The sequence below is a fragment of the Coregonus clupeaformis genome, unplaced genomic scaffold (genome assembly GCF_020615455.1).
Source record: "Coregonus clupeaformis isolate EN_2021a unplaced genomic scaffold, ASM2061545v1 scaf2693, whole genome shotgun sequence".
Taxonomy (NCBI): domain Eukaryota; kingdom Metazoa; phylum Chordata; class Actinopteri; order Salmoniformes; family Salmonidae; genus Coregonus; species Coregonus clupeaformis.
The window spans coordinates 19,482-45,000 of record NW_025536147.1 but is presented as its reverse complement, the minus strand read 5'-3'; the positions used below and the strand labels follow the sequence as shown (position 1 = coordinate 45,000).

The 25,519-nt window shown below is 46.8% G+C and overlaps 2 protein-coding genes and 1 pseudogene across 2 annotated transcripts; 2 read left to right on the top strand and 1 right to left on the bottom strand.

Annotated features, from left to right (window-relative positions):
• LOC121567205 overlaps nt 1-4,377 on the top strand; it is a 5,460-nt pseudogene extending 1,083 nt beyond the window's left edge.
• A 6,345-nt stretch (nt 4,378-10,722) lies between these two features.
• Nucleotides 10,723-16,304, top strand: LOC121566950 (extracellular calcium-sensing receptor-like). Its single transcript, XM_045219734.1, is given in 10 exon segments — nt 10,723-11,000; nt 11,446-11,740; nt 11,923-12,009; nt 12,298-12,564; nt 13,065-13,271; nt 13,598-13,870; nt 14,013-14,240; nt 14,431-14,554; nt 14,647-14,818; nt 14,820-16,304. Coding segments are annotated over 10 exon segments (2,664 nt in total). The 5' UTR covers nt 10,723-10,728; the 3' UTR covers nt 15,559-16,304.
• Nucleotides 16,305-16,428: 124 nt separating this feature from the next.
• Nucleotides 16,429-25,519, bottom strand: LOC121566949 (extracellular calcium-sensing receptor). The gene is made up of 11 exons (XM_041876899.1): nt 25,275-25,519; nt 22,497-22,675; nt 22,180-22,283; nt 19,783-19,962; nt 19,152-19,552; nt 18,821-19,016; nt 18,393-18,602; nt 18,195-18,318; nt 17,816-18,009; nt 17,449-17,730; nt 16,429-17,346 (listed from the first exon to the last, which is right to left on the bottom strand). The coding sequence occupies exons 1-11, from the start codon at nt 25,517-25,519 to the stop codon at nt 16,924-16,926; spliced, it is 2,538 nt and encodes an 845-aa protein (XP_041732833.1). The 3' UTR covers nt 16,429-16,923.

Genomic DNA, 25,519 nt, shown 5'->3' with positions numbered 1-25,519 from the left:
ACCTTTCCATTTCATTAATTCATTGAAGAATAAAAAAAGATATATATAATTGTATATTTCACTCCCTCAGGTGAGTCACTATGCCACATGTTCCTGTCTGAGCGACCGGAGCAAGTACCCATCCTTCTTCAGAACCATCCCCAGCGATGCCTTTCAGGTCCGTCCCTAAGAATAAGGCTATAATGACCTGATTAGACAGTGAACCGTCAGCTCCCATGTATACTCGCTATATTCTCTATACTCTGTAACGTCATTACAGTTAAATAAAAGGTTAAATATAGAAAAAGTTAAATATGGTTAAATAAAAGGTTAAATAAAAATAATGCATGTAATTTATGTTGATCTCTCTATACTCTCCAGTATCTGTAGTAACATCAGTAATGTCTAATCCCTGTTGATGTGATCCCAGGTGCGAGCCATGATCCAGATCCTACGTCGGTTGGGCTGGACCTGGGTGGGCCTGGTGGTCAGTGATGATGACTATGGAGTTCACGCTGCCCGGTCCTTCCACTCAGACCTGGCCCAGTCAGGGGGCTGTGTGGCATATTCCCAGGTGCTGCCCAGGGACAACCGCCCCACAGAGCTGCAGAGGATCGTGGGAGAGATCAAGCGCTCCTCTGCTCGCGTGGTGGTGGTGTTTTCCAACGAGGCCTACCTGCTCCCTCTAGTGGACGAGGTTCAGAGATGCTTTAGATTGATCTAAAAGGACACATACAATACCTTCACATTTTAGTTTCAGACGCTCTAATCCAGAACAATTTACTTAATTTTTTAATAATAATAATAATAATAATAATTAATAATATATGCCATTTAGCAGATGATTTTATCCAGGCGACTTACAGTCAGTGATGTGTGCATATATTTTACGTATGGTTGGCCCTGGGCAATTAGTGCATCCATCTTAAGACAGCTAGGGGGACAATGACATGTCACAGTCATAGTAAGTACATTTTCCTCAATAAAGTAGCTATCAGCAAATACATTTTACAGCCATAATTACAGCCATAATTACAGCCATAATTACAGCCTAACATAACACAAACAGATGTAGGATGTTTCCCCTCTCGCACAGGCTAACAAATAACAGTGCATGAAAGTGTTGTAACATGTTACCATTGTGGCGTGCTTGATGCCAACATTATAAAATATAAAACCCATTTTACAAGGTGGTCGTGCAGAATGTGATGGGTCTCCAGTGGATCGCCAGTGAAGCCTGGACCACCTCCTCAGTGTTTCACACCCCCCGTCTCATGCCCTACCTGGGGGGTACCCTGGGTATCGCTATCCGTCGTGGAGAGATACCTGGCCTCAGGGACTACCTGCTTAGCATCCACCCCGACGACCAACCTGCCAGTAACCATGGAAACAGCATGGTGAGGTAGTTTTTTAGTCTTTTAACTCCAACCGTTTATTTAAACACTTTATACATTATGTTTAAAATATTGAAAAGGCTACTGCTTATAAATACCACAATACAGGTTATTATTTGTTATTCCTCTACTGGAGAGGAAGCTCAGTTGGTAGAGCATGGCGCTTGCAACGCCAGGGTTGTGGGTTCGATTCCCACGGGGGGCCAGTATGAAACCCCCCCCCCAAAAAAAAATAAAATAACATGTATGCACTCACTAACTGTAAGTCGCTCTGGATAAGAGCGTCTGCTAAATGACTAACATGTAATAACATTTCCTTCTCTGTTCTGGTAAGGTGAGACAGTTCTGGGAGGCTGTGTTTGAGTGCAGGTTGGAGCCCCCGGCAGGGTGGGTGGAGGCTGGGGGTAGTGTGTGTACAGGACAGGAGGACCTGAGGGATGTGGAGACCAACTATGGGGACGTGTCTGAGCTCAGGCCGGAGTATAACGTGTATAAGGCAGTGTACGCCCTGGCCCATGCCCTGCATGACCTACTGCAGTGTGTGCCAGGGAGAGGACCTTTCAGTGGGCACCGCTGTGCCAGCCTACAGAGACTGGAGCCCTGGCAGGTGGGATACATGCACACGTGCAGACCTACACTTTGTCTTCTGTTTACTGTTTTCTTAGTCAAGGTCCCCTGACTACATACTGTATTTCTCAACATCCTCTCCTTCTCTTCCCTCCATTCCTCCATCCCCCCTCCTCTGGCCAGCTGGTCCATTACCTGGAGAGGGTTAATTTCACCACAGGGTTTGGCGATCGCATTTCTTTCGATGACAACGGGACGCCCTGGCCATCTATGACATCATGAACTGGGTGTGGCTCCAGGACGGGAGCGTGCAGGTGGAGAATGTGGGTGTGGTCGACGAATCAGCACCCGCAGGACAAGAGCTCACACTGGACGAGGACAGAATTTTCTGGAACTTTGAGTCAAAAAGGTTATTTGTAAAGTTATGTAGTTATATAGCATATTTCACTACTGCAACAGCAACAGTGTAAACTTATACCAGTGGAGGGCAAAGAAGCATTAGATATGGGTGTCAAAATATGGGTGTATAAATATGGGTGTATAAATATGGGTGTATAAAAGTCTGAAATTATAATTCCCCCTCACCTTCGTCCTTATAGCCCCCTCGATCAGTGTGCAGTGAGAGCTGTCCCCCAGGCACCCGTGTAGCCAGGAGGAAGGGGGAGCCTGTCTGCTGCTTCGACTGCATCCCCTGTGCTGAGGGGGAGGTCAGCAACACCACAGGTCAGTGAACTGAATATAATTTAAACAATTGGAGGGTAGCTTGGGGCTGTAGAAAAGGTTTTCCACATTTTCATTGTCTGTCTTTCTGTCAGACTCGGCCGAGTGCTCGAGGTGTCCAGAGGACTTCTGGTCCAGCCCGGGGCGTGACCTCTGCATCCCTAAAGGGGTTGAGTTCCTCTCCTACCAGGAACCCCTGGGCATCTCCTTGACAACCGCCTCATTGCTAGGAGCCCTCATCTGTACAGTGGTCCTTGGAATCTTCGCCCGTTACCGGAACACGCCTGTTGTCAAGGCCAATAACTCTGAGCTAAGCTTCCTGCTTCTGCTGTCACTCAAACTCTGCTTCCTGTGCTCGCTGCTGTTCATTGGTCGGCCCCGGCTGTGGACGTGCCAGCTGAGGCATGCAGCGTTTGGTATCAGCTTTGTTCTCTGTGTCTCCTGTATACTGGTGAAGACCATGGTGGTGCTGGCTGTGTTCAGGACCTCTAAGCCCGGGGGCGAGGCCAGCCTGAAGTGGTTTGGTGCTGGGCAGCAGAGAGGAACAGTTCTGGTTCTCACCTCATTCCAGGCCGCTATCTGCACAGCCTGGCTGGTCTCAGCCTCTCCAACTCCACACAAAAACACGCGCTACCAAAAAGATAAGATTGTATATGAGTGTGTGGTGGGGTCGGTTGCAGGGTTTCGGAGCGTTGCTAGGCTACATCGGCCTACTGGCGATCCTCAGCTTCCTCTTGGCTTTTCTGGCCAGGAATCTTCCAGACAACTTCAACGAGGCCAAGTTCATCACCTTCAGCATGCTGATCTTCTGTGCCGTGTGGATCTCCTTCGTCCCAGCCTACGTCAGCTCTCCTGGGAAGTACGCAGACGCTGTGGAGATATTCGCCATCTTAGCTTCCAGCTTTGGCCTCCTGGTAGCACTGTTCGGCCCAAAGTGTTACATCATCCTGCTGAGGCCTGAGAGGAACACCAAGAAGTCTCTAATGGGCCGGGCCACAACCAAGACATAGGGAGAATCTTCATTTCATTTCCTTGATTCCTTGCGTCCTCTTTCCTTGCCTTCTTCTCAAAACCTGAGAAGGTCAGAGGAGGTTGGATAACTAACCTTCTCATTGAATGGGTTTTGAGAAGGAGACCGAGGAGAGAGGACGCGAGGAATCACAGAAATTAAATGGAGTTTCTCCCATAGGTTCAATACCATACCAATAGTCTACAGCGGATTCCTCTCCTTTATGTCCTCTGCACTGATCTGAAATATGAACACTAGCTGGAAGTACTATGCCTGCTAGGGATCTGCTTGTCACTCTTTCAATACAAATAAAGGAAAGGAGACAAGATAAAGGAAAGGAGACAAGATAAAGGAAAGGAGACAAGTATAGTAACAGAGGATGATGGTCTCAAATAGCTCATTTTAGTTGCCATGGCAACAAAAAGATGTTGTGGTTTTGTTAGTACCCTAGTGATGTGTAGTAGCCTGCTATCGATTATAATTATGATGTTCTGTGATTAAATATGAATCAGATAATAAATGATTTATCTCTTTGGGCTTTGATTGATTTCATCTGTCTATGTTTGTGGCTTTAATCTTCTAGGGGATAGGTTATCTCTGATGAGTGGTTTTCTGCATATAAAGGCTTTTGATTGAATCATCACAACGTGTGTCATAAAACAGCATAACATCCCTGTTCCTTCTAAAGGATTCTGCTCCCACACTCATTCACCCATGAATTAATGATTCATTAATGCAATTTTTCAATTAATAAAACATTCTGACTTGAAAGGAGCTGCTTGAATGTGTTTTTATTGAACTGTTGAAATTGACAAATGTATTTTATTAAAACATCCAGAAACTGTGTCATATGGGAAAAGAGAATTACACACCTCATAAAATGTGAAAGGAATGAACAACATTTTTCATTAAGCATATCTAATTTAATTGATTGGTGTATGTGTTTTCATATAATGTTCCTTCTAAAGGATTCTGCTCCCACACTCATTCACCCATGAATTAATGATTCATTAACAATCATTCAACAAATACGAGTCCCTTGAGTCAGGGCGTGACAACACTGTACAAGAAGCCAAAAGGTTGTTGCATTCTAGTGCAATGTAGGGACTGTAGCTGACAGTGGTTATGAGTAACACTTTACATTTAGTTGTACTTTACTTATGTTGTAACGCTAAATCTCAACTATGTTCCTCTCTGGTCTCAGTCTGGTGTTTCTCCATAATCCCTTACTTAGTGTTCCTCTCTGGTCTCAGTAAGATTATGTAAAATTTAGGGACAAGGATGCACAGCAGCAGTCCAAAACTAGAGGCTAAGATGGCGAATATCTCCACAGCTACGGTGAACTTCCCAGGAGAGCTGACGTAGGCTGGGATGAAGGAGATCCACACGGCACAGAAGATCAGCATGCTGAAGGTGATGAACATGGCCTCACTGAAGGTGTCAGGGAGTTTGCGTCCCAGGAAGGCTAAGAGGAGACAGAGAGAGGCCATCAGGCTGACATAGCCCAGTACCAGTTAGAACCCTGGGGTCCAAGGCTCCTTACACTCCAGCACCATCATGCCGGTCAGACCCTGGTACGAAGAGTTCCTGAACGGGATGGAGGTAGCCGTGGAGACACACCTGGGGGAAGTAGTGGAACAATAAGCATCATATGGTAGGCCATCATGCCAGTCTACAAAAGGTTATGTAGTAGGACTACAGTTTGATGAGTTCAACAGCTCTACCTGAGGGGCGGTGGTGCAGAGAATCAGTGTCCTCTTCTGAGAAGGTCCAAACAGCTTCATCAGGGCACTGGAGCCTGGTACAGTGGTCCTGAAGGCCAGCAGCAGCACAATGGTCTTGATCAGCACCACGATGGCCTTGATCAGCACCACGATGGCCTTGACCAGCACCACGATGGTCTTGACCAGCACCACGATGGTCCTGTCGCAGGAAGATGGTGCAGACAGACTGTGTGTTGTCAGGGGATAGGGTGACAGGAAGACGGTGCAGACAGACTGTGTGTTGTCAGGGGATAGGGTGACAGGACGACAGTGCAGACAGACTGTGTGTTGTCAGGGGATAGGGTGACAGGACGACAGTGCAGACAGACTGTGTGTTGTCAGGGGATAGGGTGACAGGAAGACGGTGCAGACAGACTGTGTGTTGTCAGGGGATAGGGTGACAGGAAGACGGTGCAGACAGACTGTGTGTTGTCAGGGGATAGGGTGACAGGAAGACAGTGCAGACAGACTGTGTGTTGTCAGGGGATAGGGTGACAGGAAGACGGTGCAGACAGACTGTGTGTTGTCAGGGGATAGGGTGACAGGACGACAGTGCAGACAGACATTTACATTTACATTTACGTCATTTAGCAGACGCTCTTATCCAGAGCGACTTACAAATTGGTGCATTCACCCTATAGCCAGTGGGATAACCACTTTACACATTTATTTATTTTTTATTATTTTTTTTTATTATTAATTTTTCTGGGGGGGGTAGAAGGATTACTTTATCCTATCCCAGGTATTCCTTAAAGAGGTGGGGTTTCAAATGTCTCCGGAAGGTGGTGAGTGACTCCGCTGTCCTGGCGTCGTGAGGGAGCTTGTTCCACCATTGGGGTGCCAGAGCAGCGAACAGTTTTGACTGGGCTGAGCGGGAACTATGCTTCCGCAGAGGAAGGGGAGCCAGCAGGCCAGAGGTGGATGAACGCAATGCCCTCGTTTGGGTGTAGGGACTGATCAGAGCCTGAAGGTACGGAGGTGCCGTTCCCCTCACTGCTCCATAGGCAAGCACCATGGTCTTGTAACGGATGCGAGCTTCAACTGGAAGCCAGTGGAGTGTGCGGAGGAGGGGGGTGACGTGAGAGAACTTGGGAAGGTTGAACACCAGACGGGCTGCGGCATTCTGGATGAGTTGTAGGGGTTTAATGGCACAGGCAGGGAGCCCAGCCAACAGCGAGTTGCAGTAATCCAGACGGGAGATGACAAGTGCCTGGATTAGGACCTGTGCCGCTTCCTGTGTAAGGCAGGGTCGTACTCTCCGAATGTTGTAGAGCATGAACCTGCAGGATCGGGTCACCGCCTTGATGTTAGCGGAGAACGACAGGGTGTTGTCCAGGGTCACGCCAAGGCTCTTCGCACTCTGGGAGGAGGACACAACGGAGTTGTCAACCGTGATGGCGAGATCATGGAATGGGCAGTCCTTCCCCGGGAGGAAGAGCAGCTCCGTCTTGCCAGGGGTTCAGCTTGAGGTGGTGATCCGTCATCCATACTGATATGTCTGCCAGACATGCAGAGATGCGATTCGCCACCTGGTTATCAGAAGGGGGAAAGGAGAAGATTAGTTGTGTATCGTCAGCGTAGCAATGATAAGAGAGGCCATGTGAGGATATGACAGAGCCAAGTGACTTGGTGTATAGGGAGAAAAGGAGAGGGCCTAGAACTGAGCCCTGGGGGACACCAGTGGTGAGAGCACGTGGTGCGGAGACAGCTTCTCGCCACGCCACTTGGTAGGAGCGACCGGTCAGGTAGGACGCAATCCAGGAGTGAGCCGCGCCGGAGATGCCCAGATCGGAGAGGGTTGAGAGGAGGATCTGATGGTTCACAGTATCAAAGGCAGCAGACAGGTCTAGAAGGACAAGAGCAGAGGAGAGAGAGTTAGCTTTAGCAGTGCGGAGAGCCTCCGTGACACAGAGAAGAGCAGTCTCAGTTGAATGACCAGTCCTGAAACCTGACTGGTTTGGATCAAGAAGGTCATTCTGAGAGAGATAGCAAGAGAGTTGGCTAAAGACGGCACGCTCAATAGTTTTGGAAAGAAAAGAAAGAAGGGATACTGGTCTGTAGTTGTTGACATCAGTGGGATCGAGTGTTGGTTTTTTGAGAAGGGGTGCAACTCTCGCTCTCTTGAAGACGGAAGGGACATAGCCAGCGGTCAAGGATGAGTTGATCAGCGAGGTGAGGTAGGGGAGAAGGTCACCGGAGATGGTCTGGAGAAGAGAGGAGGGGGATGGGGTCAAGCGGGCAGGTTGTTGGGCGGCCTGCAGTCACTAGTCGCAAGATTTTATCTGGAGAGAGAGGGGAGAAAGAAGTCAAAGCATAGGGTAGGGCAGTGTGAGCAGGACCAGCAGTGTCATTAGACTTAACAAACGAGGATCGGATGTCATCAACCTTCTTTTCAAAGTGGTTGACGAAGTCATCCACAGAGAGGGAGGAGGGGGGGATGGGGGGAGGATTCAGCAGTGAGGAGAATGTGGCAAAGAGCTTCCTAGGGTTAGAGGCAGATGCTTGGAATTTAGAGTGGTAGAAAGTGGCCTTAGCAGCAGAAACAGATGAAGAAAATGTAGAGAGGAGGGAGTGAAAAGATGCCAGGTCGGCAGGGAGTTTAGTTTTCTTCCATTTCCGCTCAGCTGCCCGGAGCTCTGTTCTGTGAGCTCGCAATGAGTCATCAAGCCACGGAGCTGGAGGGGGAGGACCGAGCCGGCCGGGAGGATAGGGGACACAGGGAGTCAAAGGATGCAGAAAGGGAGGAGAGGAGGGTTGAGGAGGCAGAATCAGGAGATAGGAGGGAGAAGGATTGAGCAGAGGGAAGAGATGATAGGATGGAAGAGGAGAGAGTAGTGGGAGAGAGAGAGCGAAGGTTGCGGCGGCGCGTTACCATCTGTGTAGGGGCAGAGTGAGTAGTGTTGGAGGAGAGCGAGAGAGAAAAGGATACAAAGTAGTGGTCGGAGACATGGAGGGAGTTGCAGTGAGATTAGTAGAAGAGCAACATCTAGTAAAGATGAAGTCAAGCGTATTGCCTGCCTTGTGAGTAGGGGGGACGGTGAGAGGGTGAGGTCAAAAGAGGAGAGGAGTGGAAAGAAGGAGGCAGAGAGAAATGAGTCAAATGTAGACGTAGGGAGGTTGAAATCCCCCAAAACTGTGAAGGGTGAGCCATCCTCAGGAAAGGAACTTATCAAGGCGTCAAGCTCATTGATGAACTCTCCAAGGGAACCTGGAGGGCGATAGATGACAATGATATTAAGCTTAAATGGGCTAGTGACTGTGACAGCGTGGAATTCAAATGAGGAGATAGACAGATGGGTTAGGGGAAAAATTGAGAATGACCACTTGGGAGAGATGAGGATTCCTGTGCCACCACCCCTCTGACCAGATGCTCTCGGGGTATGCGAGAACACATGGTCAGACGAGGAGAGAGCAGTAGGAGTAGCAGTGTTTTCAGTGGTAATCCATGTTTCCGTCAGCGCCAGGAAGTCGAGGGACTGGAGGGTAGCATAGGCTGGGATGAAGTCAGCCTTGTTGGCAGCAGAACGGCAGTTCCAGAGGCTGCCTGAGACCTGGAACTCCGGGTGTGTGGTGCGTGCAGGGACCACCGGGTTAGAGAGGCAGCAGCCACGCGGTGTGAGGCGTTTGTGTAGCCTGTGCGGAGAGGAGAGAACAGGGATAGGCAGAGGCATAGTTGACAGGCTGTAGCAGATGGCTACAATAATGCAGAGGAGATCGGAATGAATTGAACTAAACATCTGGGAAAGGAGAGAGCAGGGCCTCCCTCACCAAAAAAAAAAATATATAACTCTCCCAACTTCCACCTCAGAAACTATAATTGTTTCACTGAACCACCCGAATAAAACTCTCCCAACTTCCACTATAGAAATTAGAATTGTTGTAAACTACAGCGGTTCAATGTTTCAAGGAATAGACTCAACTTACTTTATTCAGCTAGCTAACTATGACGCCATAGCTAACTAGCATGCTAGCATCCAATAACACACAGTTTAGCACCAATACTTGGTTACAACAAACTAACAATAGTGTGTTAACACACTAAACAGATAATTCGTGTCCGTGTCTAGTTCTTTCATAACGCAGCAATAATTAAACGTTGGCTAGCTAGCACAAAGATATTGTATTTAGCTACCACAGTACAGCTAGCTGACAGACTGTGTGTTGTCAGGGGATAGGGTGTTCAGCAGCACTGCTTCCACTAGAGATTAGAGAGAATAGAAAAATGGAAAATGCACACATGGAGGCCCGTAAGCACATGCATGTGTGTGTGTGTGTCCACAGAGGAGCTCAGCTGAGATATGTGAGGCTCTGTGGCCAGGTGTATGCCCTGCATGTGCAGATGTAGGATGAAGAGAGAAAGGGAGAGGGAGAGAGAGAGAGAGAGAGAGAGAGAGAGAGAGAGAGAGAGAGAGAGAGAGAGAGAGCGAAAAAGAGAGAGAGAGAGAGAGAGAGAGAGAGAGAGAGAGAGAGAGAGAGAGAGAGAGAGAGAGAGGGGAGAGAGAGAGAGAGGGAGAGAGAGAGAGGAGAGAAGGAGAGAGAGAGAGAGAGGGAGAGAGAGAGAGAGAGAGAGAGAGAGAGAGAGAGAGAGAGAGAGGGAGAGGGAGAGGGAGAGAGAGAGAGAGAGAGAGAGAGAGAGAGAGAGAGAGAGAGAGAGAGAGAGAGAGAGAGAGAGAAACAGATCAGTGTGACAGACACCTACAGGACACATGGTGGAATGGCTTGGATGTGTGCAATATTTCTTTAAATTCATTTAAATTCAAAGGGCTTTATTGGCATGGGAAACATGTTTTCATTGCCAAACCAAGTGAAATCGATAATAAACAAAAGTGAAATTATCAAAAATGAACAGTAAACATTACACTCACAAAAGTTTCAAAGGAATAGAGACATTTTAAATGTCATATTATGGCTATGTACAGTGTTATAACGATGTGCAAATAGTTAAAGTACAAAAGGCAATGTCATATACATAAATAAACATAAAAATGGGTTGTATTTACAATGGTGTTTGTTCTTCACTGGTTGCCCTTTTCTTGTGGCAACAAGTCACGAATCATCTTTCTCTGACACTCACGTCTCCTACCTGCAAATCTGACCCCCTCCCACCGTCTCCTCCCCCATGCCTCCCCTCCCCCTCGCCACCCCTCCCCCTGCCCTGATTTATGACATGTCTTTGGTCCTCCCCTTGTGAAAGATAAAACAATGACGTTGTCCTAAACCTCCACAGAGGTTGACACTATAAAAGAGAGGGAGAGAGAGTAAGGAAGCGACAGAGGGGGAGAGACAGAGGACAGCTATGAGGGTCTGGCAATATATTGACCTGTACCTATCTATAAACATGATACTGAACTCCTCATCTCTGAGCCTAGCATTGACCTACTCCTCTTCCTCATCTTCCTCCTCTGCCTCGTCCTCTTCCTCGTCCTGTCGTCTGCGGGAGCAGTTCAGTCTGAATGGGATGTACCAGAAGGGTGACGTGGTTCTGGGTGGTCTGTTTGAGGTCCACTACTTCACTGTGTTCCCTGAGCTATCCTTCACATCAGAACCACAGCAGCTCCACTGTGAGGGGTGAGTATTCATCTGCTGGACTGGACTGGACTAGACTGGACTGGACTAGACTGGATGTGTGTCTGCACTTATCCTAAAAAGGACAGATAGACATTCATACTATAAGAAGCCCCGTGATGATTTGATCAGTGGTAACCAACCCTGGTCCTGGAGAGCTTCTGGGGTCTTGTTACATTGGTGATATTGTACATTGCGGTCTCAAAATATCTGTGAATTAATTGTGTGTATTCCATTGTTTTCAATCATGATTCCTGTTTTCTAACCAAATTTCCCTTTAAGATAAACCTATTTTATTATCTATCCTTGACTAAAGTAATTGCTCTCCTCCCAACCCCCTAAGACAATACTCTCTCACACACACCCCTTAAGAGGTGCACAGGGTTCAGCAGCTATGGAGCAATTTAAAACATTTACAGATTGATTGAATGTTCCTTTTCTCTGTCAGTTTTGCCCGTTTTGGTTTCATGCAGGCCCAGACTATGGCGTTTGCTGTAGACGAGATCAACAGAAACCCTGACCTTCTGCCCAACATCACCCTCGGATATCAGCTCTACGACAACTGCCAGACCCTGGGAGTATCGTTCCGTGCTGCCATGTCATTGGCCAGTGGGACAGAGGAAGAGTTCCTATTGGATGAGACTTGTTCTGGGTCACCCCCGGTGCTAGGGATTGTGGGAGACCCAGGGTCCACTCACTCCATCGCCATCTCCAGTGTCCTAGGGCTGTTCCGGGTACCCATGGTAAATCAGAAAGAATAGAAAGATGACAACATTATTGGAAATGTGCTTGTATTCCAAAACCACACTTAGAGAGAGAAACAGCATGTTTAGGTCTTAAATGTGTCTAGGTATAAAACCTTTCTATTTCATTAATTCATTGAAGAATAAAAAAATATATATAATTGTATATTTCACTCCCTCAGGTGAGTCACTACGCCACATGTTCCTGTCTGAGCGACCGGAGCAAGTACCCATCCTTCTTCAGAACCATCCCCAGCGATGCCTTTCAGGTCCGTCCCTAAGAATAAGGCTATAATGACCTGATTAGACAGTGAACCGTCATCTCCCATGTATACTCGCTATATTCTCTATACTCTGTAACGGCATTACAGTTAAATAAAAGGTTAAATATAGAAAAAGTTAAATATGGTTAAATAAAAGGTTAAATAAAAGGTTAAATAAAAGGTTAAATAAAAGGTTAAATAAAAATAATGCATGTAATTTATGTTGATCTCTCTATACTCTCCAGTATCTGTAGTAACATCAGTAATGTCTAATCCCTGTTGATGTGATCCCAGGTGCGAGCCATGATCCAGATCCTACGTCGGTTGGGCTGGACCTGGGTGGGCCTGGTGTTCAGTGATGATGACTATGGAGTTCACGCTGCCCGGTCCTTCCACTCAGACCTGGCCCAGACAGGGGGCTGTGTGGCATATTCCCAGGTGCTGCCCAGGGACAACCGCCCCACAGAGCTGCAGAGGATCGTGGGAGAGATCAAGCGCTCCTCTGCTCGCGTGGTGGTGGTGTTTTCCAACGAGGCCTACCTGCTCCCTCTAGTGGACGAGGTTCAGAGATGCTTTACATTGACTTTAGTTGAAGATCTAAAAGGACACATACAATACCTTCACATTTTAGTTTCAGACGCTCTAATCCAGAACAATTTACAGTTAATAATAATAATAATAATAATAATATATGCCATTTAGCAGATGATTTTATCCGAAGCGACTTACAGTCAGTGATGTGTGCATATATTTTACGTATGGTTGGCCCTGGGCAATTAGTGCATCCATCTTAAGACAGCTAGGGGGGACAATGACTTGTCACAGTCATAGTAAGTACATTTTTCCTCAATAAAGTAGCTATCAGCAAATACATTTTACAGCCATAATTACAGCCATAATTACAGCCATAATTACAGCCATAATTACAGCCATAACAGATGTAGGATGTTTCCCCTCTCGCACAGGCTAACAAATAACAGTGCATGAAAGTGTTGTAACATGTTACCATTGTGGCGTGCTTGATGCCAACATTATATAAAATATAAAACCCATTTTACAAGGTGGTCGTGCAGAATGTGATGGGTCTCCAGTGGATCGCCAGTGAAGCCTGGACCACCTCCTCAGTGTTAAACACCCCCCGTCTCATGCCCTACCTGGGGGGTACCCTGGGTATCGCTATCCGTCGTGGAGAGATACCCGGCCTCAGGGACTACCTGCTTAGCATCCACCCCGACGACCAACCTGCCAGTAACCATGGAAACAGCATGGTGAGGTAGTTTTTGGTTTTTTAACTCCAACCGTTTATTTAAACACTTTATACATTATGTTTAAAATATTTTAAAGGCTACTGCTTATAAATACCACAATACAGGTTATTATTTGTTATTCCTCTACTGGAGAGGAAGCTCAGTTGGTAGAGCATGGCGCTTGCAACGCCAGGGTTGTGGGTTCGATTCCCACGGGGGGCCAGTATGAAAACCCCCCCCCCCCAAAAAAATAACATGTATGCACTCACTAACTGTAAGTCGCTCTGGATAAGAGCGTCTGCTAAATGACTAACATGTAATAACATTTCCTTCTCTGTTCTGGTAAGGTGAGACAGTTCTGGGAGGCTGTGTTTGAGTGCAGGTTGGAGCCCCCGGCAGGGTGGGTGGAGGCTGGGGGTAGTGTGTGTACAGGACAGGAGGACCTGAGGGATGTGGAGACCAACTATGGGGACGTGTCTGAGCTCAGGCCGGAGTATAACGTGTATAAGGCAGTGTACGCCCTGGCCCATGCCCTGCATGACCTACTGCAGTGTGTGCCAGGGAGAGGACCTTTCAGTGGGCACCGCTGTGCCAGCCTACAGAGACTGGAGCCCTGGCAGGTGGGATACATGCACACGTGCAGACCTACACTTTGTCTTCTGTTTACTGTTTTCTTAGTCAAGGTCCCCTGACTACATACTGTATTTCTCAACATCCTCTCCTTCTCTTCCCTCCATTCCTCCATCCCCCTCCTCTGGCCAGCTGGTCCATTACCTGGAGAGGGTTAATTTCACCACAGGGTTTGGCGATCGCATTTCTTTCGATGACAACGGGGACGCCCTGGCCATCTATGACATCATGAACTGGGTGTGGCTCCAGGACGGGAGCGTGCAGGTGGAGAATGTGGGTGTGGTCGACGAATCAGCACCCGCAGGACAAGAGCTCACACTGGACGAGGACAGAATTTTCTGGAACTTTGAGTCAAAAAAGGTTATTTGTAAAGTTATGTAGTTATATAGCATATTTCACTACTGCAACAGCAACAGTGTAAACTTATACCAGTGGAGGGCAAAGAAGCATTAGATATGGGTGTCAAAATATGGGTGTATAAATATGGGTGTATAAATATGGGTGTATAAAAGTCTGAAATTATAATTCCCCCTCACCTTCGTCCTTATAGCCCCCTCGATCAGTGTGCAGTGAGAGCTGTCCCCCAGGCACCCGTGTAGCCAGGAGGAAGGGGGAGCCTGTCTGCTGCTTCGACTGCATCCCCTGTGCTGAGGGGGAGGTCAGCAACACCACAGGTCAGTGAACTGAATATAATTTCAACAATTGGAGGGTAGCTTGGGGCTGTAGAAAAGGTTTTCCACATTTTCATTGTCTGTCTTTCTGTCAGACTCGGCCGAGTGCTCGAGGTGTCCAGAGGACTTCTGGTCCAGCCCGGGGCGTGACCTCTGCATCCCTAAAGGGGTTGAGTTCCTCTCCTACCAGGAACCCCTGGGCATCTCCTTGACAACCGCCTCATTGCTAGGAGCCCTCATCTGTACAGTGGTCCTTGGAATCTTCGCCTGCACGGAACACGCCTGTTGTCAAGGCCAATAACTCTGAGCTAAGCTTCCTGCTTCTGCTGTCACTCAAACTCTGCTTCCTGTGCTCGCTGCTGTTCATTGGTCGGCCCCGGCTGTGGACGTGCCAGCTGAGGCATGCAGCGTTTGGTATCAGCTTTGTTCTCTGTGTCTCCTGTATACTGGTGAAGACCATGGTGGTGCTGGCTGTGTTCAGGACCTCTAAGCCCGGGGGCGAGGCCAGCCTGAAGTGGTTTGGTGCTGGGCAGCAGAGAGGAACAGTTCTGGTTCTCACCTCATTCCAGGCCGCTATCTGCACAGCCTGGCTGGTCTCAGCCTCTCCAACTCCACACAAAAACACGCGCTACCAAAAAGATAAGATTGTATATGAGTGTGTGGTGGGGTCGGTTGCAGGGTTCGGAGCGTTGCTAGGCTACATCGGCCTACTGGCGATCCTCAGCTTCCTCTTGGCTTTTCTGGCCAGGAATCTTCCAGACAACTTCAACGAGGCCAAGTTCATCACCTTCAGCATGCTGATCTTCTGTGCCGTGTGGATCTCCTTCGTCCCAGCCTACGTCAGCTCTCCTGGGAAGTACGCAGACGCTGTGGAGATATTCGCCATCTTAGCTTCCAGCTTTGGCCTCCTGGTAGCACTGTTCGGCCCAAAGTGTTACATCATCCTGCTGAGGCCTGAGAGGAACACCAAGAAGTCTCTAATGGGCCGGGCCACAACCAAGACATAGGGAGAATCTTCATTTAATTTCCTTGATTCCTTGCGTCCTCTTTCCTTGCCTTCTTCTCAAAACCTGAGAAGGTCAGAGGAGGTTGGATAACTAACCTTCTCATCGAATGGGTTTTGAGAAGGAGACCGAGGAGAGAGGACGCGAGGAATCACAGAAATTAAATGGAGTTTCTCCCATAGGTTCAATACCATACCAATAGTCTACAGCGGATTCCTCTCCTTGACTCCTTTATATCCTCTGCACTGATCTGAAATATGAACACTAGGTGGAAGTACTATGCCTGCTAGGGATCTGCTTGTCACTCTTTCAATACAAATAAAGGAAAGGAGATAAGATAAAGGAAAGGAGACAAGATAAAGGAAAGGAGACAAGATAAAGGAAAGGAGACAAGATAAAGGAAAGGAGAAAGTATAGTAACAGAGGATGATGGTCTCAAATAGCTCATTTTAGTTGCCATGGCAACAAAAATATGTTGTGGTTTTGTTAGTACCCTAGTGATGTGTAGTAGCCTGCTATCGATTATAATTATGATGTTCTGTGATTAAATATGAATCAGATAATACATGATTTATCTCTTTGGGCTTTTGATTGATTTCATCTGTCTATGTTTGTGGCTTTAATCTTCTAGGGGATAGGTTATCTCTGATGAGTGGTTTTCTGCATATAAAGGCTTTTGATTGAATCATCACAACGTGTGTCATAAAACAGCATAACATCCCTGTTCCTTCTAAAGGATTCTGCTCCCACACTCATTCACCCATCAATTAATGATTCATTAATGCAATTTTTCAATTAATAAAACATTCTGACTTGAAAGGAGCTGCTTGAATGTGTTTTTATTGAACTGTTGAAATTGACAAATGTATTTTATTAAAACATCCAGAAACTGTGTCATATGGGAAAAGAGAATTACACACCTCATAAAATGTGAAAGGAATGAACAACATTTTTCATTAAGCATATCTAATTTAATTGATTGGCGTATGTGTTTTCATAACTGATTTTCAGGGGAGAAATGGATGTCATTAAAGTCTATTGATGATGGTAAAGAACAGTCACGTAGTGATTCAGATGAAGACGTACTAAGTGGTGACTCACTGTTGATTCACTGTTGACTCACTGTTGAATCACTGTTGACTCACTGTTGAATCATTAGAAACAGACACTACTAGCATGGTAGGAAAGTGCTGTTAATTTGTGTCCATCAACTTGTTTTGGTATTGTCTGTAAAGTATGTAACTTGCTTATAAGTATTATACAATGTATCATGTCATTATTTTTACCATACAACAAGTTAGTGAGATGGTGTGATCAACTAAACACAATGAATAATATATTAGGACATCATGTGTTTCTTGGTGGTTTCTATTTGGCCATCATGTGTTTCTTGGTGTTTCTCTCTGGTCTCAGGAGGATGATGAAACATTTTGGAGCAAACAGACAGAACAGCAGCCCAAAGCTGGAGGCCAGGATGGCAAAGATCTCTACAGCTACTGTGTACTTCCCAGGAGAGCTGACGTAGGCTGGGATGAAGGAGATCCACACGGCACAGAAGATCAGCATGCTGAAGGTGATGAACTTGGCCTCGTTGAAGTTGTCTGGGAGTTTCCTGGCCAGGAAGGCTAAGAGGAGACAGATAGAGGCCAGCAGGCCGATGTAGCCCAGCACCAGAGAGAAGCCGACCACAGAGCCCACCTCACACTCCAGGATGACCTTTGACCCCTTGAGGCCTAGGTCACGGTAAGGCAGGGGAGGGCTCACGGACAACCACACGGCACAGATGATCACCTGCATTTACAAAAACAATTACAAACACAATTTACTCATCTTATAAATGACTGATTCATTCAGTTAGGTGACTTGAAGTTATTTCAATGTTAAAGCGCTCACCTGAACACTGGTAAAGAGGAAGACACTCCCTCTCTGCTGACTGGGTCCAAACCACCTCATCAGCTGCCCAGCACCGGGCCTGGCTGAACGGAACACAGCCAGAACAACGATCGTCTTGACCAGGAGGCAGGAGAGGCAGAGCACGAAGATGACCCCAAACGCCGCCTGGCGGATCCGACACGCCCACACAGAGGGACGCCCAATGAACACCAACGAACACAGGAAGCAGAGCTTGAGCGACATGAGAAGCAGGAAACTCAGCTCTGAGTTGTTGGCCCGCACCTGAAAGGGTTACACATACATGGTACCATAGAAGAATTCTCCATTTTATCCCAATCCCGATTTAACACTTTATTAAAGCTCTTACCAGAGGGGTGTGGCGGTGGTAAACAAAGAACAGAAACACAGCCGTTGTTGCCACAGCGCCACACACGGCAACAGTGGTCAGGGTGATGCCCATGATATCGTTGAAGGAGAGGAACTCGAGCTGACGAGGGATGCAGGCAGTCCGATGGCTGTTGGACCAGAACTCCAGAGGACAGCGGTCACATATCAGAGAGCCTGGGAGATTGAACTCATTACTATAATGTTTGAAAAGCATAATTACTTATTCAGTCTAATAAGTCTTAAGTAAGCATTAACACACAACAGACTGTGGGAATTACCACAAACCTCAGCGATGTGAGAAGGCACGAGACCAATGATATTTTAAATGATATTATTCTCCCACATCACAGTTCACTGACCTGTGGTGTTGCTGACCTCCCCCTCAGCACAGGGGATGCAGTCGAAGCAGCAGACAGGCTCCCCCTTCCTCCTGGCTACACGGGTGCCTGGGGGACAGCTGTCACTGCACACTGACACAGGCACCTGTACATGCGATGAAATGAATTTCAATTGAACAAAAAACCATTCAGTTCATGTTTTAAAATTGTCTTTCTTACCATATTAGATCCTGTGTTCCACTGGATGGCTGATTGGTTGATGAGGAGATTGGACCCATCTACTCGGCCAATCGTGACAAGTTTGAGCAACCCCTGGGGTGTGGCCTGCCAGTTCACAAGGTCGTACATAGCAGGGACGTCCGCGCCCCGGAAGTAGAACGGCTCCCCAAGTGGAGTGGTGAAGTTAACCAGGTTCAGGTGCTGCAACAACTTGGAGGAAAGGAGACACAAACATGACCATGACCATTATCACTGTTAATATGATATAATAACTGAAAACATATCCCCATAGCAACTATTAAGTGGACATGAATATTTAATGATATTGAATAACAAAAAAGGTTATATTGACATGAGCAATTTCCCCCCTGACTGATTTAAGTGTTTGCAAATCATCTCTAATTAATAGGCGCAAAAGATGAGTGTACCTCCGCTGGGCTGATGTTGTGAGGAGGGGAGCAGGTGACGCTGCTGCCCCAGGTAGGGCTGTCTCTCTGGGGGCAGGACAGCAGGCTGTGGAGGGCGTGGGCTGCAGCATACACAGCCAGGTACACGTTATAGGTTACTCTCAGCTGGGAGGTGTCTGTGAAGGGGCTCTGCACACCCTCCATAGTCTCTGCCCCACTGCAGGAGGCCAGGCGTGGACGGGGGGAACTGGAGGTGGGAGGAGGGATGTGTGATATTGACACAGAGGGGGTTGGAGGAAGGGGAGAGGGGAGCAGAGACGTGCCGTGTGCATCTGCTGCTCCAGGGCTACACCCAAACTCAGTTTCCCAGAGTTCCTTCAATAGGACATCTCCGGGACGACGAGAGGGGTGGAGACTTCGAAGGTGGGCCTCAAAGCCAGGAATAGGTGCACTGCGGATAGCCACACCCACAATGCCCTGAGCAACGTTAAAGAGGGCGGGGTTTCGTAGGAGTTGTCCGCTGGTGCTCCATGCCTCACTGGCTAGGAACTGCCTGTCCGTCACGTTTCTCCTCCCCAGCTCCAAGAGTAACGCCCCCATGTCAGTGTCCCAGAGGAAGACCAGGATCACTCGTGCTGTCGAGGCCTGGACCGTGTCCGCTGCTCGCTCCACATCCCTCACCAGGTTCGCCCGGTTGAGGGTCTCAAAGAACGCCAGGCACACCCCCGTCCCCCGAACCGCCTCCTCAAACACCTGGGGATGAAATATAAAGCACAGGGAGCTTCAGAAATGGTCAAAATATTGATGTTAAGCTGATGTAGAAGTAAAAAATAAAAGTATCCAGTATTAGAAATAATATAAATAAACAAAATTCAGTTTGATGCAATTCTTTTATTATGTAAATTCAATTCTGCATTTATTTTTCTGTAAACTGAGAAAGAATTTATAAAGTCAAAATATCCAAAATTGAAATAAAGAAACACCTGTATGGCAAGACGACCGTAGTCATTGTCTGCAGCGATAGCCCCGACCCAGGTCCATCCGAAGAGCCAGGTGAGCTGGGCCATGGTGAGGGCCTGGTAGACATCACTGGGGATGGTCCTGAAGAAGTTAGGGAACTCCTGTCTGTCACTGAGACAGGCACAGCTGGCCTGGTAACTGATCTGAGGACAACACCATTAAATCAATCATTTCTCACTAAATACCAGACCAGATGAATTATAATTAATTAAAGCATTATGGCAATCTTTCTAGCTGAATGCACAAAACATTAGGAACACCTTGAGTTGCACCCCCTATTGCCCTCAAAACAGCCTCAATTCGTTCGGGCATGGACTCTATAAGGTGTCGAAAGCGTTCCACAGGGATGCTGGCCCAGGTTGACGCCAATGATTCCCACAGTTGTGTCAAGTTGGCTGGATGTCCTTTGGGTGGTGGATCATTCTTGATACACACGGGAAACTGTTGAGTGTGAAAAACCCAGCAGCGTTGCAGTTCTTGACACAAACCGGTGCGCCTGGCACCTACTACCATATCTCGTTCAAAGGCACTTAAATGTTTTGTCTTGACCATTCACCCTCTGAATGGCACACATACACAATCCATGTCTCAATTGTCTCAAGGCTTCAAAATAATTATTTAACCTGTCTCCTCCCCTTCATCTACACTGATTGAAGTGGATTTAACAAGTGACATCAAGAAGGGATCTTAGCTTTCACTTGGATTCACCTGGTCAGTCTACAGTGAGGGAAAAAAGTATTTGATCCCCTGCTGATTTTGTAAGTTTGCCCACTGACAAAGACATGATCAGTCTATAATATTAATGGTAGGTTTATTTGAACAGTGAGAGACAGAATAACAACAAAAAAATCCAGAAAAACGCATGTCAAAAATGCTATAAATTGATTTGCATTTTAATGAGGGAAATAAGTATTTGACCCCCTCTCAATCAGAAAGATTTCTGGCTCCCAGGTGTCTTTTATACAGGTAACAAGCTGAGATTAGGAGCACACTCTTAAAGGGAGTGCTCCTAATCTCAGCTTGTTACCTGTATAAAAGACACCTGTCCACAGAAGCAATCAATCAATCAGATTCCAAACTCTCCACCATGGCCAAGACCAAAGAGCTCTCCAAGGATGTCAGGGACAAGATTGTAGACCTACACAAGGCTGGAATGGGCTACAAGACCATCGCCAAGCAGCTTAGTGAGAAGGTGACAACAGTTGGTGCGATTATTCGCAAATGGAAGAAACACAAAATAACTGTCAATCTCCCTCGGCCTGGGGCTCCATGCAAGATCTCACCTCGTGGATTTGCAATGATCATGAGAACGGTGAGGAATCAGCCCAGAACTACATGGGAGGATCTTGTCAATGATCTCAAGGCAGCTGGGACCATAGTCACCAAGAAAACAATTGGTAACACACTACGCCGTGAAGGACTGAAATCCTGCAGTGCTCGCAAGGTCCCCCTGCTCAAGAAAGCACATATACATGCCCGTCTGAAGTTTGCCAATGAACATCTGAATGATTCAGAGGAGAACTGGGTGAAAGTGTTGTGGTCAGATGAGACCAAAATGGAGCTCTTTGGCATCAACTCAACTCGCCGTGTTTGGAGGAGGAGGAATGCTACCTATGACCCCAAGAACACCATCCCCACCGTCAAACATGGAGGTGGAAACATTATGCCTTGGGGTTGTTTTTCTGCTAAGGGGACATGACAACTTCACTGCATCAAAGGGACGATGGACGGGGCCATGTACCGTCAAATCTTGGGTGAGAACCTCCTTCCCTCAGCCAGGGCATTGAAAATGGGTTGTGGATGGGTATTCCAGCATGACAATGACCCAAAACACACGGCCAAGGTAACAAAGGAGTGGCTCAAGAAGAAGCACATTAAGGTCCTGGAGTGGCCTAACCAGTCTCCAGACCTTAATCCCATAGAAAATCTGTGGAGGGAGCTGAAGGTTCTAGTTGCCAAACATCAGCCTCTAAACCTTAATGACTTGGAGAAGATCTGCAAAGAGGAGTGGGACAAAATCCCTCCTGAGATGTGTGCAAACCTGGTGGCCAACTACAAGAAACGCCTGACCTCTGTGATTGCCATTTCTTTGTCAGTGGGCAAACATACAAAATCAGCAGGGGATCAAATACTTTTTTCCCTCACTGTATGTCATTGAAGAGCAGGTGTTTCTAACGTTTTGTACATTCAGTGTATTACCTGGTTATTGAGAGAGAGACTGAGGACCCAATGACGTCAATACTTTTTTTTTATGAAGTACTAAATACCCTAATATAATGTCTCAGTAAATATGATGAATTAAAGTATTACAGCAATGTTTCTAGCCACTGCATTTCCTGGTTGTGTGGAGAGAGACTAACCACAGGCACAGACAGCGGCCCCAGGGTCCTGGCCAGGATGATGGCCTGAGTGGACGATGCATCACCAATGACCAGAGGAACAGGGGGGTCACTAGATGGCCATGCTGGACAGGACAGAATACACATAACATGGTCGTATAATCAAAACTACATGATAGCAAGTACATGAGCTATTTGCTATTCATTTAGTGTAGGATCTCCTCAATATTAGTGGCTATTTGTCAAATAAACTTCCAAGACATTTTCATTTTAGGTAAAGGTTTAGATTAGGTTGTGGTTAAAATCACATTTGAGGTTAGAAAGCTCTGTAGTTTCACAGCTGATGTTCCCCCCTGACACCATGGCCAGTGCCCCTCGCAGGCTCCAGGGGTGCTGATTACAGCTGTCCAGGATACGGTAGCCCAACCGGACCCCCGGCAGCAGGAAGGGGTTACGGTTAATCTCGTCCACTGCAAACACCAGCGCATGTGCCCATCTCAATGGTTCCTCTTGGAGACTGAGAGCAGGGATATGAGACAGGAGAGAGAGAAAGAGAGAGAGAGAGAGAGAGATAGATAGAGAGCGATAGATAGAGAGAGAGAGAGCGATAGATAGAGAGAGAGAGAGCGATAGATAGAGAGAGAGAGAGAGAGATAGACAGAGAGAGAGAGAGAGAGAGAGAGAGAGAGATAGACAGAGAGAGAGAGAGAGACAGCGAGAGAGAGAGAGAGACAGCGAGAGAGAGAGAGAGACAGCGAGAGTGAGAGAGAGACAGCGAGAGAGAGAGAGAGACAGCGAGAGAGAGAGACAGCGAGAGAGAGAGAGAGAGACAGCGAGAGAGAGAGAGAGACAGCGAGAGAGAGAGAGAGACAGAGAGAGACAGCGAGAGAGAGAGAGAGACAGCGAGAGAGAGAGAGACAGCGAGAGAGAGAGAGAGACAGCGAGAGAGAGAGAGAGACAGCGAGAGAGAGAGAGAGACAGCGAGAGAGAGAGAGAGACAGCGAGAGAGAGAGAGAGACAGCGAGAGAGAGAGAGAGACAGCGAGAGAGACAGCGAGAGAGAGAGAGAGACAGCGAGAGAGAGAGAGAGACAGCGAGAGAGAGAGAGAGACAGCGAGAGAGAGACAGAGACAGCGAGAGAGAGACAGAGACAGCGAGAGAGAGACAGAGACAGCGAGAGAGAGACAGAGACAGAGACAGAGACAGAGACAGAGACAGAGACAGAGACAGAGACAGAGACAGAGACAGACAGACAGACAGACAGACAGACAGACAGACAGACAGACAGACAGACAGACAGACAGACAGACAGACAGACAGACAGACAGACAGACAGACAGATAGATAGATAGATAGATAGATAGATAGATAGATAGATAGATAGATAGATAGATAGATAGATAGATAGATAGATAGATTGAGACAGAGAAAGAGAGATAGAGAGAGAGCAACATTCATGATGTAACCCTGTAATCAGATGAATGTAATTGATTGTGAGGAGAAAACAACATAACAAACATCTCTAAAACAATGATTTCATACTGAACATCAATCTTATCCGTCTAGAATTAGAATCAAGTTACAGATGAGAAAATACCACAATCTATGACAGCAAGATTATTTAAATGTTTACATTTACAATAAATATGCCGTGCCTCGTTGTGCTACACAACAGGAAAATGCAGTCTCTCTCTCTGAGATGACATTAGAATTGAGGAGAGAAGTCAGTCTGTCTGAGATGACATTAGAATTGAGGAGAGAGGTCAGCCTCTCTCTCTGAGATGACATTAGAATTGAGGAGAGAAGTCAGTCTGTCTGAGATGACATTAGAATTGAGGAGAGAGGTCAGCCTCTCTCTCTGAGATGACATTAGAATTGAGGAGAGAAGTCAGTCTCTCTCTCTGAAATGACATTAGAATTGAGGAGAGGTCAGTCTCTCTCTCTGAGATGACATTAGAATTGAGGAGAGAAGTCAGTCTCTCTCTCTGAGATGACATTAGAATTGAGGAGAGAAGTCAGTCTCTCTCTCTGAGATGACATTAGAATTGAGGAGAGAAGTCAGTCTCTCTCTCTGAGATGACATTAGAATTGAGGAGAGAAGTCAGTCTCTCTCTCTGAGATGACATTAGAATTGAGGAGAGAAGTCAGTCTCTCTCTCTGAGATGACATTAGAATTGAGGAGAGAAGTCAGTCTCTCTCCGAGGTGACACACATTAGAATTGAGGAGAGAAGTCAGTCTCGCTCTCTGAGATGACACACATTAGAATTGAGGAGGAGGCAGGTCAGTCTCTCTCTTCTCTCTGAGATGACATTAGAATTGAGGAGAGAAGTCAGTCTCTCTCTCTGAGATGACACACACTCGAATTGAGGAGAGAAGTCAGTCTCTCTCTCTGAGATGACACACATTAGAATTGAGGAGAGAAGTCAGTCTCTCTCTCTGAGATGACACACACTCGAATTGAGGAGAGAAGTCAGTCTCTCTCTCTGAGATGACACACATTAGAATTGAGGAGAGAAGTCAGTGTCTCTCTCTGAGATGACACACATCAGAATTGAAGAGAGAAGTCAGTCTCTCTCTCTCTGAGATGACACACATTAGAATTGAGGAGAGAAGTCAGTCTCTCTCTCTCTGAGATGACACACATTAGAATTGAGGAGAGAAGTCAGTCTCTCTCTCTAAGATGACACACATTAGAATAGAGGAGAGAAGTTAGACAAAAGCAAAGATTGAAATTAAATGTTCATTGTTTTGCAGACAATTTGTTAACATCAGATTTGAAATAGTCTGCAAAGCGATTAACATTTCATTTTGAAGTGACTATGATTCTGTGTAAAAAGCAAAAGACAAATGTTCCATTTTCCATTCCAGTACCTCACAGATCTTCTGAAGAGACAACAACATTTAGATCAAATCTTACATGAAATAAGAAGACTTTTAAAATAAATAAAGAAAAGTGCCCTGCTAAAATGAAATGCTGTTACAAAATAAAATAAAAGGTACTTATATCAAAAGAATAAACAAAGATAAAATCTCACTTCAACTTTGAAAAGGAAGATGCAAGAAAAGGCAAAGTGCGATAAAGAAGTTAGAGAACATAAATAAACAAAGGAACTTACTTGACACAGGACTGCAGGTCAGGGGGTTGGCTGAAGCTCAGGTCTGGAGCAGGGGGGAGGTTATGGAAGGGGATGAGACCCCCGATCACCACGTCACCTTCCTGGGAGAGACCACGGTCATCCAGACCAACCGAACGGTCCCACCGTGAACACACAGTTGCCTGAACCATCCCTACCCTATCCCTGACCGGCCAGGGCAGTAGCAGAGGAACGGCTGCTGTCAGCCAGGTGAACCAGGGGAACAT

What these genes read in the sequence shown, in the direction of transcription:
- LOC121566949 (XM_041876899.1), bottom strand. Translation starts at nt 25,519, where the DNA reads ATGTTCCCCTGGTTCACCTGGCTGACAGCAGCCGTTCCTCTGCTACTG. An exon ending in GACCTGCAGTCCTGTGTCAA is followed by an intron (nt 22,676 to 25,274) that starts GTAAGTTCCTTT and finishes CCCTGCTCTCAG; the next exon opens with TCTCCAAGAGGAACCATTGA. An exon ending in GGAGGTCAGCAACACCACAG is followed by an intron (nt 18,010 to 18,194) that starts GTCAGTGAACTG and finishes TCAATCTCCCAG; the next exon opens with GCTCTCTGATATGTGACCGC.